Source organism: Pholcus phalangioides, unplaced genomic scaffold, assembly GCF_987345545.1.
Source record: "Pholcus phalangioides strain wild (caught in Gottingen) unplaced genomic scaffold, Ppha-v1.0 ptg000018l_1, whole genome shotgun sequence".
Lineage (NCBI taxonomy): Eukaryota > Metazoa > Arthropoda > Arachnida > Araneae > Pholcidae > Pholcus > Pholcus phalangioides.
The window spans coordinates 18,837,885-18,852,097 of NW_028301611.1; the positions used below are offsets into that span (position 1 = coordinate 18,837,885).

General features: G+C 40.2%; 1 protein-coding gene across 1 annotated transcript in view; it reads left to right on the top strand.

Annotated features, from left to right (window-relative positions):
• The first annotated feature begins 11,020 nt into the window (after nt 1-11,020).
• LOC149071798 (uncharacterized) overlaps nt 11,021-14,213 on the top strand; it is a 51,988-nt gene continuing 48,795 nt past the window's right edge. The window contains 3 exon segments of the mRNA XM_089248015.1: nt 11,021-11,414; nt 11,555-11,649; nt 13,515-13,648. Of these exon segments, the coding sequence (XP_089104141.1) occupies nt 11,159-11,414; nt 11,555-11,649; nt 13,515-13,648 (485 nt within the window). The 5' untranslated portion in view covers nt 11,021-11,158.

Genomic DNA, 14,213 nt, shown 5'->3' on the forward strand with positions numbered 1-14,213 from the left:
GATGGGAAATGGAGCAGCGGGGAAAAACTTTTCTACATATGACAAAAAGCATATATTTTGCTGAGATGAGAATATTCCTATTCACAGTCATAATTATCATAATATAATTGATGATTAAACATTTAAAATATTTAAATGATTGGGAAAATCATTTTATTTCTTTTGATTTCAATAAAGAATAAAAATCCTAGCAGACTTTGTTGAAAGCACTGCAGAAACGGGATATATTACCAAACAAAAAGTCAGGATGGACAAAATTACGGGAATGTCCTCTGAAATATGAGCATTCATTTCACTTATTTGTAAAAAATATGTAATTTTGGTTGGTGTGTTTGAACCTTTACATTGGATCCATTGTACTTGCAATAACCCTTGGCTCCTTTGAGCCGCCATTGGCGATTTTTCAGCAATTTCAGTGATAGCTGGAAACTGCTTACATTTGACATCATTTTTTGGCTGTAATTGACAACATTACTTACCTTTGACAAATTTTCTGAAGATAATTGATGATCTTCCGTATGGATCCCGATTCGCCGTATTTTTACAGCTGATATTTTTTTACTGGGTGTACTTTTCACACACCTGATGAGGCCACTTGGCGGGCTGTATTTGCCCACGGGTTGGAGGTGGTGCCACCACCACCATCATCACCCCGACCCTCCCGATTTATAAAATCAACCGCCACAGCATTGGTTGAATGTAACGTGTAAATTTCAGATAAAATTCATCACGGACATGATCTAATTGGAAACTAGAAACTTTGTGGTTGGCTGAAGTTGGTTTTCTGTGGTTCCCAACTTCAAGGCGCAAATGCGAGCCGATCTCCCCGTTAAAAAGTCTCGCCACAGAGAGCAACAGTCCTACAACGATAAATCATTCAATCATAACACTTCACTCATAGTTAGAAAAACTGGTGGCACATGGCAGCACTACACATAACAAGCATTATAGAGAAACAAAAAACTTCACGTCTGGTTTCACTACACGTACACGCACATTCCCGCATGTACCGATTCGTTGGGGGTTGTGTGGGCGGGGTGCATGTGTGGTGTAGCAGTAGTAGGTAGGGCCTCCAAAAAATGGCTCGGGGATCCATGATGTTCTTAAGTCAGCCACCTCGTTGGGCAATTTGCCCGTTGTGGCGTTGCATTTGTGTTTGTAATGACCATTTGACTATTTTTTAAACGCTTTTCTATAACGAATCATTTTTCATACCCCCTTTTCTCCTTTACATTGGCAATAGAAAATTCCTATAAAATTTCCTGTCAAAGTTCCGTTAAATATCCTGTAAAATGTCTCATTTTTTCGACGAAACTTGCTTCAACTCAAAAATAAAATCACGAATCTAGGTAATTTTTATAGATAATATCACAATAATATGATTAAAAATATCAGCATTAATCTCGCATATTTGTCATAGGGTACTATTTTATCCAGTGAAACAATTTGCAATTAATTGCTGTACAACATCATTTCCAACTAAGGGCTTTTTATGGTGATTAATTAATTGGTGATTTTGCTGACAATTCACAACATTTTTGGTAAAAATTATGTATATCCCATGTTTCTGATATCATATTTTCGTACTTTCCTCGATATTATATTGTAAGCTCATAGAACCACCACCTCCCAACACGGAGGGGTATACGCTGTAATCTGGTGACTCGGCGATTGCAACGACAGTCCAATCCAGGGCCGTAACAAAGATTTTTTCCACACCCCCCTCCAACAAGTTTAAAATTCGATAATTTTATAAGGGTGTTCTTTGTTCCCACCTGAAAATTCCGCCTAGGGCTGTTGCCCCCCCCCCCGCTCCTCCTCTAGTTACGGCCCTGGTCCAACCCAGCATGAGAAGCCCTAAGGCGCAACTCGCATCTTATGGTCGATGGCTAAAATCTGCAACTCGCACTTAAAACTACAATTGAAACTACTTGTTCCAAAACTAAACTTAGCCACTACTAAAGTCTGGACCTCTCTACCCTCTTATCCTTTCTATTTATTTACTAAGTCTTATTCATGTACTGACGTAAGACTCGAATTACACTCCTATCGATCTTTGATCCCAATCTCTATGTTATCCACCTGGTCCACCAAACGCAATATTTTATTGCATTTAAATCCAGCGGATGTTACAATTTTACATCGCCCTTGGAAGAATTTTGCAATATTAAAACCTAAAACGATTTACAATCTAGCAAACCCAATTACCTATAATGAACTTAGGATTCATAATTAATGTTAATCCCAATTTTTGCAATTTCTCGTGTTACAACACGACAACCTTTTGGCTGGTATAAAAATGGTCTGTCGGAAGATTCATCTTCCCTCTTCGTTCTTTGTCACACAATTTATACAATTCTGCACCTGTGACCCTCTTCTGCAGCGTTCCTTTTTTTCTTATAGTGTCTGGCCAGATGGCCGAATCTCCAGCACCAAAAGCACTGCAGGGGTTTGAGGTACTCCCTGACAGCCAAAGTAGATCGCTCTACGTTTCATCAATATCTTGAATATACTTGTCCCCCTTTTAAAATCCAGTTCTTTTCGCCATTGCATGACGGGAATTTCGAAATCACTCGGATTTCTCCTTTTCCTTGGTTGCTTTCTTCCACCCCTTTTTTCACTTGTGAGATCAGTAAATTTTCTGTTTCATCCACCAAACGTCATATATTATGACTCTGGGTTGGTTTTTTATGACTGATCCGCCTTATATTTGCCACTTAATTCCGCGTTTTCAGAAAATTCCTTTACCAACTTTCTGACTCTTCTAGGTTCTTTGGAGAACCACTCCTTTTCGTGTCTCCCAATGGTATTTGATCGCGATGCCAGATCTTGCGGGGCTATAACCTTTCTTTAAAAATGCTAATGTTCCTCTACTTCCGTCGACAGTTCTTATTGCAACTGTATTTCTTCCCTTTCTTTCTAATTTCTGTGCCTCTTCCCTTTATCTATTTCTTCCTCTTCCTCCATTATCTCCTTAAAGCTCTTGGGCGCATCCATAATTGCCGCTTTCGCAACATTTCTTCCCTTTTTCTAATATCCATTATAGAACATTTAGAGAGAAACCCGAAGATTGCATCTTCCGTTTCTTCTTTGATGACTGGCTCCTCCACTTCTATGGCACGTACGTTTTCTATTAGTTTCTCTATCTCTTTATATTTCTGCTGGAAACAAATTCTGTAATGTTTGGTCGGAACATGATATGTCCAAAAAATGGCTTTTTGATCTAGTAGTAAGTCTTGCTAATTACAACTAATTAGAAGTAAGATAAATGCCCAAATACATGCATACGGCTAAACAACATGCTGATGTAAGATATTTTCATTTGTATTTGCGTGAATGGGCTTTATTTTTGATTTTTAAATGACAATGAAAATGCTTATATTTCAAAAATGCGATTTTCGAGTTATCATGTTCTGACCAAACACCACAGAATTACGCCAATTTTCATTTAATTTTCCGCTTGGGGCAGGCCTTCCAATTCATCTAGAATTGATTTCTTCCAATTCCATTGCCATTTTTGACGGATTTCCGCTACCTTTTTCCTTGCGTTCACAGCGTGGTCTAGCATTTCTATCTGATGCATTACGCATTTTAATTGATTTTTTTAACTATTTCGATCACTTCCAGGAGTACCGCCTTCCTTGCCGTCTCTGTCACCCTTAACCTTCTTTTACAGCCGCAATCTCGAGATATCTCGTCAAACTTGATCTGGTTTATTGTGTCATCCCCGAAATATCTCGGGTTATTAAAACGCTTTACTTCGACAGCATCGACGAGACCAAATAGGCATTGAAGTGGTTTTTACAGTCAAGCATGTCTTCCATCGCCCCTTCCAATCGAACAATTGCCAATGGGCGGAGTCGGCTTTTGTTCAAAGTTAGATAACGGAAGGAGAGAGAGAGAGAGAAACTGTATTTTCCCCCCTTTCTTTCAGCACAGTAAAGAAATTTACGTTCAGTGTATAAATAATATAAAAATATTTTTTCCAAAAAAAGTATATACAAAGTCACACCCACTTCATGGCGGATGTTTTCGTATCACAATGCGGGAAACAAATCCGATGGGCGGAGTCAATTTTCTTGGTTACTTGTTGAGGGGAGCATTTATCAGCTCTCAATCTGAAAAAAAAAAATCTTCTTGAAAATAGGTGGCAATTTATAGAAGGTTTAGTGATTTCCAATCTGGCAGTTATAATGCGGATCAGGAGAAAATTTTGAAAATCGTTTAAAGGGTTAATATGGTAAGGATGTTTAAACTTTTGGAGAGTTTGAAAATGTGTGGCGGATCACTAACGTGAACTGTAAATGCGTTGCGGGCTACTTAAGCGATCGGAAAAATGCGCCGCGTACCCCTCAGTCGCAGTTATAATGCGTCGCGGTCTGCTTAAGTGATCGATAAATGTACTACGGACCATTTAATTGAAGTAAGAATGTGCGTCGAGGTCACTTCGATCTGTAAGTGTGCCGCAGGTCACCTAAGTGATCTGTAAGTGTGCCGTGAGTCCTTTAAGTGATGTGTAAGTTTGCCGTAAGTCCTTTAAGCGGTGCGTAACTGTACTGCAGGTCACTTGACCTGCGTGATCTGGTAGCATGCCACGTGGTTACAAAATAAATTTGAGATTGCGAAGCCACATCAGATTACTCCCAGGGCTACAATTCGCCAGCGGCCGTGGGTTGAAGGTGCATGTAATATGATCAATTTCTGTATTCGATTGCATAAACGTAATTTATTTTTCGTATTCAAAATGCTTTGGAAAACGTCAACCTATAGGCGGATATAGGTGTTCGGTGGGGCGATCCCACCCTCCCCGACGTTTCGGTGGGGCGATCCCACCCCTCCCCGACGTTCACTAAAAAAATTGTATTTTTATCATAGACGGAAGGATGAAAGTGAACAGTGAACCCCTCCCGTTCGGAAAACCTGTATCTGCTTATGCATCAACTTCGGTTATGGCGACATAATTTCAACGAACCATCGACGGCATTATAACCGAGTTTGACTGTTCCATAATCGAAATAATAATGAAAATAATTTTCAGTAAATCAAACTTTTAATCAAGTCTCATATTTACAAACTCCGCAAGACGAGAGATGAATCGCGTTTTTCCATTAAAGTCACAGCTCTGTCTTCATGTATAATACTGATACGTTGTCGTCATTATCATCTGGACCGTCACTATCTTCGGACGAATAGCTGGAATCGAACGGATAGACGACGACGATTCGTTTTCTCCTGGATGACGCAGACCAGGGCAACATCCGGGGTCTTGCACGTGCAAAGGCTAAGACAGGGCCACGGAAAATGGAGAGAGAGAGAGAATATGTAGATGAAAGATATATTAATCAGAAGAAACCACAAAATTACGGCATCTACAGCTATTATCACAGCCAAAGACCAGTCAATTAACGTTTCCAAACATTTGTGCTGCAATAGCTAGGTTTTCATGCGTTACAAAGATATTCACCTTGATGCAGTGTTCTTAAAAGCATTTACAATAATTTTTCATCTCAAATTTGATTAAAAAGAGCTTCTCTACAGCATACTGTTACCGAAGTTATGTAAATAGGCAGCATTTATCATTTATTATGTCATTCTCATTTGGAAATAAGCATTATCTTATGTAGAAATAAAAATTCTGTATTTATCTGTAAACCTTGCCAAATTAACGACAAACTTGGCAAATCTGGCGACACCTCTAATGATTCTTTAAAGAAGTGTAAAGATAACGTGAGATTGGTGCACGTTGTTTAGGAAAGTTAATTTTTGCTATATATTGGCACTGTCACGGCTGAAACATGAATTTGTTGAAATTCCTTGAAGAGACGAGATCTTTGGTACGTAAGAAAGAGTTCGCGTCTAATTACACACGTCTAGTACGTGTCACAAATATAGTAGGGCTCCGATTTAATGATAACAAATTTTATGATCGTACCCCGATATAATAATATAATACATGTATAAATTATCACGTATATTATATAGTACGATTTAACATGTTTACCAGCAAGCTGACGCTTGAGTAAACTATGCATAATCACCGGTAAAAGTGAAAACTTTACGGTAATTCATCAAACTTACCAAAATCCTCGGCGGTTATGCATAATATCCGGATATCGCGTGAGATAACCGGATTTATCGCATTCACCGTAACATATATAAGATAAAGTAACATGGATAGGCTAATTAACAGAAAAATACCCACTGATGAGTGAATTAAACAGTGAATCGTGACACTCACCGCTCACAGTGGCAATAAAAAGCCCAAGGCAAGTAAACATGGGATATAACTTCAAGACATTGAAGAAAAACTCGAAGAAGATCATGGCGTGATTAAATACTCGGTATCGGATCTCCAAGCTCTTTTCGAATACCGCTTTCTGTTATTTCCTCTCAACTTATGATTCAATCCTGATTCAAAACGCGGCTTTACTCTGTCTCAAACACTCGTTGTTAGAATTTGTTGTGTGTTTTCTTAATTACGACAATTGTAACACTTTAATCTCAACAAAGTAAATGGTTCCTGAAACTTCAAATAAGTTTACATAGGAACAATGGAAACAACCTGAAATTTCTTTATAACGAAATTTCGTTATAACATAGTGATTTCTCCGGTCTTTTAGAGTTCGTTATAACGAGATTCGACCGTATAATATACCGCCCATGAAAAGATTATGGGTATATCTTATTCTAAGTATGGAAAGCTTCCCGATTTATCCCAATATGTTTATTGTACTTCTTTTTAAATCTGTCAATTCTGTTAGAATTGGAGAAGGTAAGAATTTACTCACAACCCTATTAGCGAAAAAAATCCCTACCACACCGCAACCTGGAATTGTTCCTTAATAAACGATACTGGTGTCCCCTTGTCGAAGCAGTCGATTGACGGTATATTAGTAATATATGATAACTCGTGGTTCATCCTATCCATCCCGTTGAAAATTTTAAACACTTCCATCATATCCCCCGACACCTGCATAACTCGAATGTAAACATACGAAATACGAATTTATGAAATTTTCAGAACTTCTATATGATAATATTGCAGCAACAAATTCAAGAAAGCTTCGAATAAAAAACTGGTAAAACTGACATTTTTCAAAAACGTTGGGGCGGAGAAAAAACAAGAAAAACGGGACCGTCATGGAAAATATGGAAAAATTTGCGGGACATATGTCACCCAATATTGAGACTAATTTCTAAAATCACCCCTACTAACAGAGAGCTCTAGATCCGCCCCCTTTTGTTAGGTATGGTCTCCAAAACCTTACGGCATATTTCAGTCCAGACAGAACCAAGCACCGGAAAAGCGGAAGAATGTCTTTAAGAGAATGCGGAGAGACTTTTTTAAGACCGAAATCGAACATTTCATTCAATTTTTTTTACCACTGCTAAACAAGGTTCAAAAAACTAATTATCAATAAGAATACCAAGAGGGGTAATCCTAGTTGCATTCGGAATAATAACACCATTCATCTCGTGAGGGAAACGTGGGTTGCTCGAGCCACAATGAGCGACCATGCATTTTTCAATGCTAAACGCCATGCTTCATTCATTAGCCCATTCTGCAATCATATTCAAGTTCTTCTGGAGCAAATCCCTATCACTTCGACTCCCGACTACCTCCATTAGGTTCACGTCATCTGAGAATTTGCTTACAATCCCATCGATAATTTGATCGAGTTTATCGATAGAAATTTTAAAAAAGTATGGGGCCAAGGACACTTCCTTGAGGGACTCCACTTGTGACATCTGGAGCTGACATATGGAGAAGGACCTCATTCACCATAACCAGTTGTAACCTATCTCTTAAACGCGATTCTATCCAATTCAGCAAGTGGCCCCCATTCCCAATCTCGTGTTAAATCGCTTGAAGAGTTTACCATGCTGGACCCGATCGAATGCGTTCTGGAAATCAAGGTAAACTACGTCGACGTTTTTGTCATTTGCCAAAGTATTAGTCACGTGACCATAGGGAGCAATGGAGTTTGATTACACGTGACTTCCTCTTCCTGAACCTATGCTGGTTTTCTGTCAACACGTTATTCTCGTCTAACCACTTCACCAATTGCTTTTTGATAATAATTTGCAAACTTTCCGATAGGGAGCTCGTCATACTCACTGGACGATAATTCGAAACGGTTTCTCTACCACCCTTTTTAAACGTCGGAACCACATTAGCAAGCTTTAACCGGCATATTAGGAATCACTAAACCCCCTTGTAAAATGGCATATTCTTGGCCCCATGCGTTAAGACGGCACTGCGTATAGTCACTCTATGCATGCGAGACACGTGGATACAGAGCTATATTGTAGCAGGTGTAGCTACAGCAACAGCTGATCGAATTTTACGTTCTTATTTCTCGATATATTTCACTGTAGACTCATTGATATGGCAACTTTTCTCAATATTTTGAATGTTTTCCTTGCGAGTTTTTCGTTTTCAAAAACATTTAAGCAACAGTCTTGTATAAATATTTTCAGAAGCGCCAGAAAAATATTTTTAAGATGGATTTTTTTAGACGTTTAAGATGTGCAACTTATACAGTAAAATCCCTCTTAACGGTCGCCCCTCTTTCACGGCAAATAATAATTCTCAGTTGTTTAATAAAAGCATGTATTTCAAACTCCTGATTAATGGTCACCCCACTTTTACGGACGAATTTTTTTGTTCCGTCGGTGTCTGCAAAAGTACATGTTTTACTGTATTTGTTACCTATACGAAAATTATTACCTAAATATTATTTTCCAAAAAAACGGGAAAAAACACCGCGAATACCGAGGGAGAAAAAATATTCTGGAATACAAGAGAGAGTCGGCTGTACTCCAAAAATATATATTTTTTCAATGAAGAGAATATTTTCTTGTGAATAACAGACTGCCATCTATCTGCCAGGCTGCGAACAAAATTGACGAATAATGTAAAACAAAAACATCAGATGGCAGCATCAGCTAGAGAGTAATATAATTTGTCAACGTTAAGCGGAACTTCAGTTAACGAGCAATTCGCATTACGAGCAAAGATTTTGACTTGGTTAACGAGCTATGATTCGAATTACGAGCAAGAAATTTTGCAATTTGTTTATTTACGCACGTTATCACAACTGAGCTGATGGTTTTTTCGCTTTCGCCCGCACATGCACCGTGGAATTGTGGGTGATATTCTCCTTACAGTCACTTATCAGCGCTTCTCACTCAAAAAATTAATACCCGTGCGAGCGTGATTGTTTAAGATACGATATATGTGCGTTTGAAGTTTTTTCTTCTTCTTTCAGAAATCTGTGGGTTGATTGCATTATTGAACGTAACATTGAGGGTCTAACTCTTGAACAGGGGCAATCAGTTGCATGGGCGGAGTTACGGAGGGGGGGGGGGGGTGCCCCAACCCACACCACAGCGTGAAAGGTTGAGCTGACTGATCTAATGTATATGCGTATTTATCAACTGACATCATCATGCCCCACCCCGCAATCATCATCGTGCCCCCCCCCCTCCCGGACTCTAGAGTCTGTCTCCGCCTATGATTAGTTGTCGAAGAGATTGCGTCCTTGGACTGAAGGTGAATGAAGATCGCATTCAAGAACTATTGATAAAACATGGCCAGGGGTTGACCGTAGATGAACTGGATCTCCTTCGAACACAACAGCAAGAGTTTATGGACGGTACCTCGTCTGAGGAAGTCCCTGACTTTTCAAATGGAATTACAGAGATGTATAGAATGTTACATACGTTCGTTTCTTTAAGATTTCATATAGGCTAGTTAGAGGGGAACAAGCACGTGTAAATACATTTTATAAGAAGTGATACCCAGGGGCTATTCGAGACAAAATCTCATGCGGGACCTGTTTTTGGTACCAAAAACTTGAATTGTCGAATTGTCCCCGACTCGAATTGTCCCCATGCCAACAATTCCTATGTATGTATATATGTATATATTATATTTTCGATCATTCATCTTGGATGTGGCACCCTTCCTAAAGCGGTGCCCCGTTGAAGTCACACAGCCCAAGATCCCCCCCCCCACCCCTTACCGGGTGATACACCAACTCACGTCAGTAATTCATTCCAAGACTGATGTCGCAAGCGAAGGTGAATTTCGGTAATGCGCCTCTCCCCTCAGGAGAAGAGAGTTACAGATTTGCTAATTCTCTTCTTATTCCTTCTTATCTCTATTTGTCTTTTTTTTCCTCTCGGGAAGGTTTTTAACAGCTGGTTAATGCGAAGATATATTTTGGAAAGAGAGGAAATTTAGCTGTCCCTGTGTGTGCGGGAAATCGATTCCACGTCCTTTCATCGTAGGTTCGATTTCCCGCAAGGGCAATTGGAAATTTTCACTCTTTCCAAATTATATACCTTCGCATGAACCAGCTGTAAACCTTCGCAAAACCTTTGTATGACATCATCAGGAGATAACGGTCATTCGTGATCTCAGGTTGTTGGGTCAGTCAGGGGTGTTTAACCTTCCTACCCTGTTGAGAACGCCATTGGTTCGGATTGTCTATTAATAACGTGAAATTTTCAATCAATTGAAACATTTTGTGCCGGGAAGGACGGGATTATGGGTCCGAAAACTACCACATTATCCTACTTTCAACTATTACTTTCTCCCTTTGTATGAAAACATCAACTTCCAACCAAGCCAATCTTTGATCTCTGCACATAAATGAGAATTATTATGCACGTAAACAAAACTATCGCTTCATCAGATTTCGAATCGGAAGAAAAAAAATATCCGATTTCTCTCTCTCCAAATAAAAAATTCAAGATTGCAGGGTTGTTCTTTCTCTCTCTCTTAACATGTGTCCTCGATTGTAGTTAGAAAGTTCATAACCGCTTCTTCTTGGTAATAGAGTAAATGTCGGCCACATGTGTGCAGCTAACGACTTGTATCTGGTCTAAAATCTCGAGCGTGCCTTGAACTCACCCCGGCGTGGAGATGAAAAACCTGATACTCAGTCGACTTATCGACGAAGAAGCGCTCGAAAGTCCAGAGCAGTCAGTTTTTGCTCTCTTTCAGCAGCGCCTTCTACAGATTAATACGGAGACCCGAAACGAGGATGAAATCTCAGAGGAACCGTCCCGGTATCAAAATATAAACGACTCATTAAAACACGTACCGTGAATGAGTCACGAGTGAAAATAGACTTCAAGAACACAGAAAATGTATCTCCGAGAAACAAGGAGCCCAGCTTCCGGAATGTTTCTGGGGTTCTGTCTTCTGTTATCCGCGGCGGCCCCGTCTGTCATTTCCCAGTTGTACATACGAAGTCCTGGCGAGAGGGGTCCGGTCATCAGGCAGTACGCTCTCGGCAAATGTGTCATGACAGACCAGTCTCCCGTTCCCGTGAACACTGGAGGGTACGCCATAGAGATTGCGGACGACCCCGAACAATACGTGCCAGGAGAAACATACAGAGGTGAGTCATGTAGTAATGTCACTTTGAAAGTTTCCTAGACACAATATACGTTCATGTTAAGAGTAGAAGTCACGCAAAATGTCTAGTGAATGATTATGATTTAGTATTTTGATACGTATTTCGTTCATCTCTGTTCGTAGTGACGCTGAGAGGTAATCAAAAGTTCAGTGGCTTCGCGCTCATGGTTAACCCAAAATCCAGAACGGACCCGTTTTTGGATACGTCTCCTTTCCGGGTGAGATTGAAATTCTTGTCTCTCTCTTCTGCGCGATCGGAATATCATAAATGCATTTTCGAATGAATGTGCTTTCAAAGTAATTCATATAATGTTTAACTACTGGAGCGTCCAAACCAAAAGGCATATCTCCGAAAATTCTCACGGGGGGGGGGGGGGCGCAAGAACTGCCAAAATTTTTCAAATTAATTTTTGTAATAAGCTTTCTTGTTTAATTACTTCAATACAAATAGTGCAAGGGTAGACGTGTACCACCTCAGCAAAAATTTTGAAACCTCCTTGTGAATTGTACCGTAAACGCCTGCTTAAACACTGTGAGACGACAACCCTATTCCGGAGTGGTTCAGAAAATTTTCAACTTATTCAACCTGATGCACATGTCTAAAATGGGAAACTAAATTTTTCACGGCACATCTCGACACGTGGAACTGAAATCAGTGCCCTAGCAATTTACGTTGCCTGTGACTTGCCACTTAGTGGGTTGCCGTGTGCGATATAACTGAACAGCTATAACTTGTCTCGCCGAGTAGATTGCATAGTTGTGGTTCTAAGCCTTTCGAAACTCACGGGTCGGTTCGCTCAATGCTCGGTTTTACTCGTGTCAGGGGCCCGGTCAGTGCCATTTTAACGCATGGGCTCACCCGAGCACGGTCCGGGGGGCCTCAGAAAAATTAGAAACGGTTGAAATTTTAGAAAATTTTTCAGGTAGGACCTCAGAAAATTTACTTGGCCCTTGGGCCTATGATGCTCTTAAGACGATCCTGGGCCCGGTACCGGGTCGTCGCCCAGCGGTTGAGAAACACTGCTCTAGATAAAAGAAACATGTTGCGATGATTCCTCGATTCGTTTGTGTAGGAGGGGAAATATTGAGAACCTGTTTCGATGAGTCACCGAGTGATTTGCGTGGGCAGTAAAATATCGAGAACCTGTTTCGACGAGTCACCAAATGCATTGCATGCGTAGTAGAGCACGAAAACTTTTTACGATGAAAATCACCAATTCGCTTGCCGTAGTAAAATACCAATACTCTGCTTGGACGAGCCCCCGAGTGGATTGCATGGGTGCTAGATAGATAGAAGCCTGATTCGAGTAGTCACAAAATGGATTGCGTGGATGGTAGAACATTGATACCGTGTTTTGACAAGTGACCGAGTGGGTTGCGGCGTGGTGTAATGCCAAGAGCCTGTTTCTAAAATCCATAGGTTTCAATAATGGATTGGTACGACGACACTTGATCCATTTCCATGCGCCAGATATGGCATTTACGAACCAATGAGTCTAACATGTGCGCGAGTCAGTGGGACTCGATCAAGCTCACGGGCAGACGAAGGTAAAACCGTGTCGGGATCCCCGCCGGTTCTCGCGGCGGGACGCACCGATGGCCTGGGTCATCCATAATTCGTTGGGGACCCGGAGCCAGAGTGTACACGTTGGGACCCGAAAGATGGTGAACTATGCCCGGGCAGGTCGAAACTAGAGGAAACTCTGGTGGTGGACCGCAGCGGTTCTGACGTGAAAATCGATCGTCGAACCTAGGTATAGGGGCGAAAGATATGGTATTTAAGTTTTGTCCAACGGTTTAGCAGTGTTAGACAAAAATAATGTGCCGGAAGATACAGTCCTTTGGAAAGTTTTCACCTACTCTCAGCAGCGATCTACAAAATGAACGTCATTGTCACGGGAAACCTTGACCCTTTGAGTGAAAGACCTATTTTCTTGTGGGACATTCTCAAATAAATTTACAAATGAATCCCAATACTGCACGTAATAGTAACATGCTTTCAATTCATCATTAGTTATTTAATCATGTTGCATATGCGAGTATGAGTAAAATTAATCATATTCTGTGCTATAAAATGGCAAAGCTTTTCAGAGATGCCTTGTCTAAATTCTCGGACGGTTGTTCGAATGCTGTTGTTCACGCTTCCAGCATCCCGAAGTCCGAGATCCAAGTGATGTACAAGGCGCCATCATCGGGGTCTGGATGCGTTCTGCTCAGGTAAGAACACGTTGATTTTTTACATCTCCTTCAATCCCTACCTCTAGGGGTGGGACAGTAATGCATGCTTGATACATATCTCCTTGAAACCCATTGAATTGATGCATTGGGTCCATTGATTGGAAATTTCGTAAGAACTTGCGAGGTTCTTTTTTTCCCTAGCCTGAGAAGTGTCAAATTGTTTTGTACATCGAAGCTGTATCTTAGTGTTTTATTTGTAATGAACTTAATATGTAACTTTTATTAGTATTGTAATATTTTAGAACATAACTCATACAAATACAAATACAAGGCCATAGCAGGCGAAATGGCCAACAAGGTGGCTAAAAAAAAGTTTCCCATAACAAATATGGATGTCATATATTTCTAAATACAGGAACCCAATTAAAAATACAATTACAAAAACTATAATTAATATATTCACATGATACAATATTGTACAATGCCGGTAAAATGTATTTATGGTTGTCTTATTCTAAGTAAGGATAGCTTCTCGATTTTTCCCAACATGTTCAACGTTTTACTTTTTAAACGTGTCAATTGTGTTAGAATTTACTACCCCCGG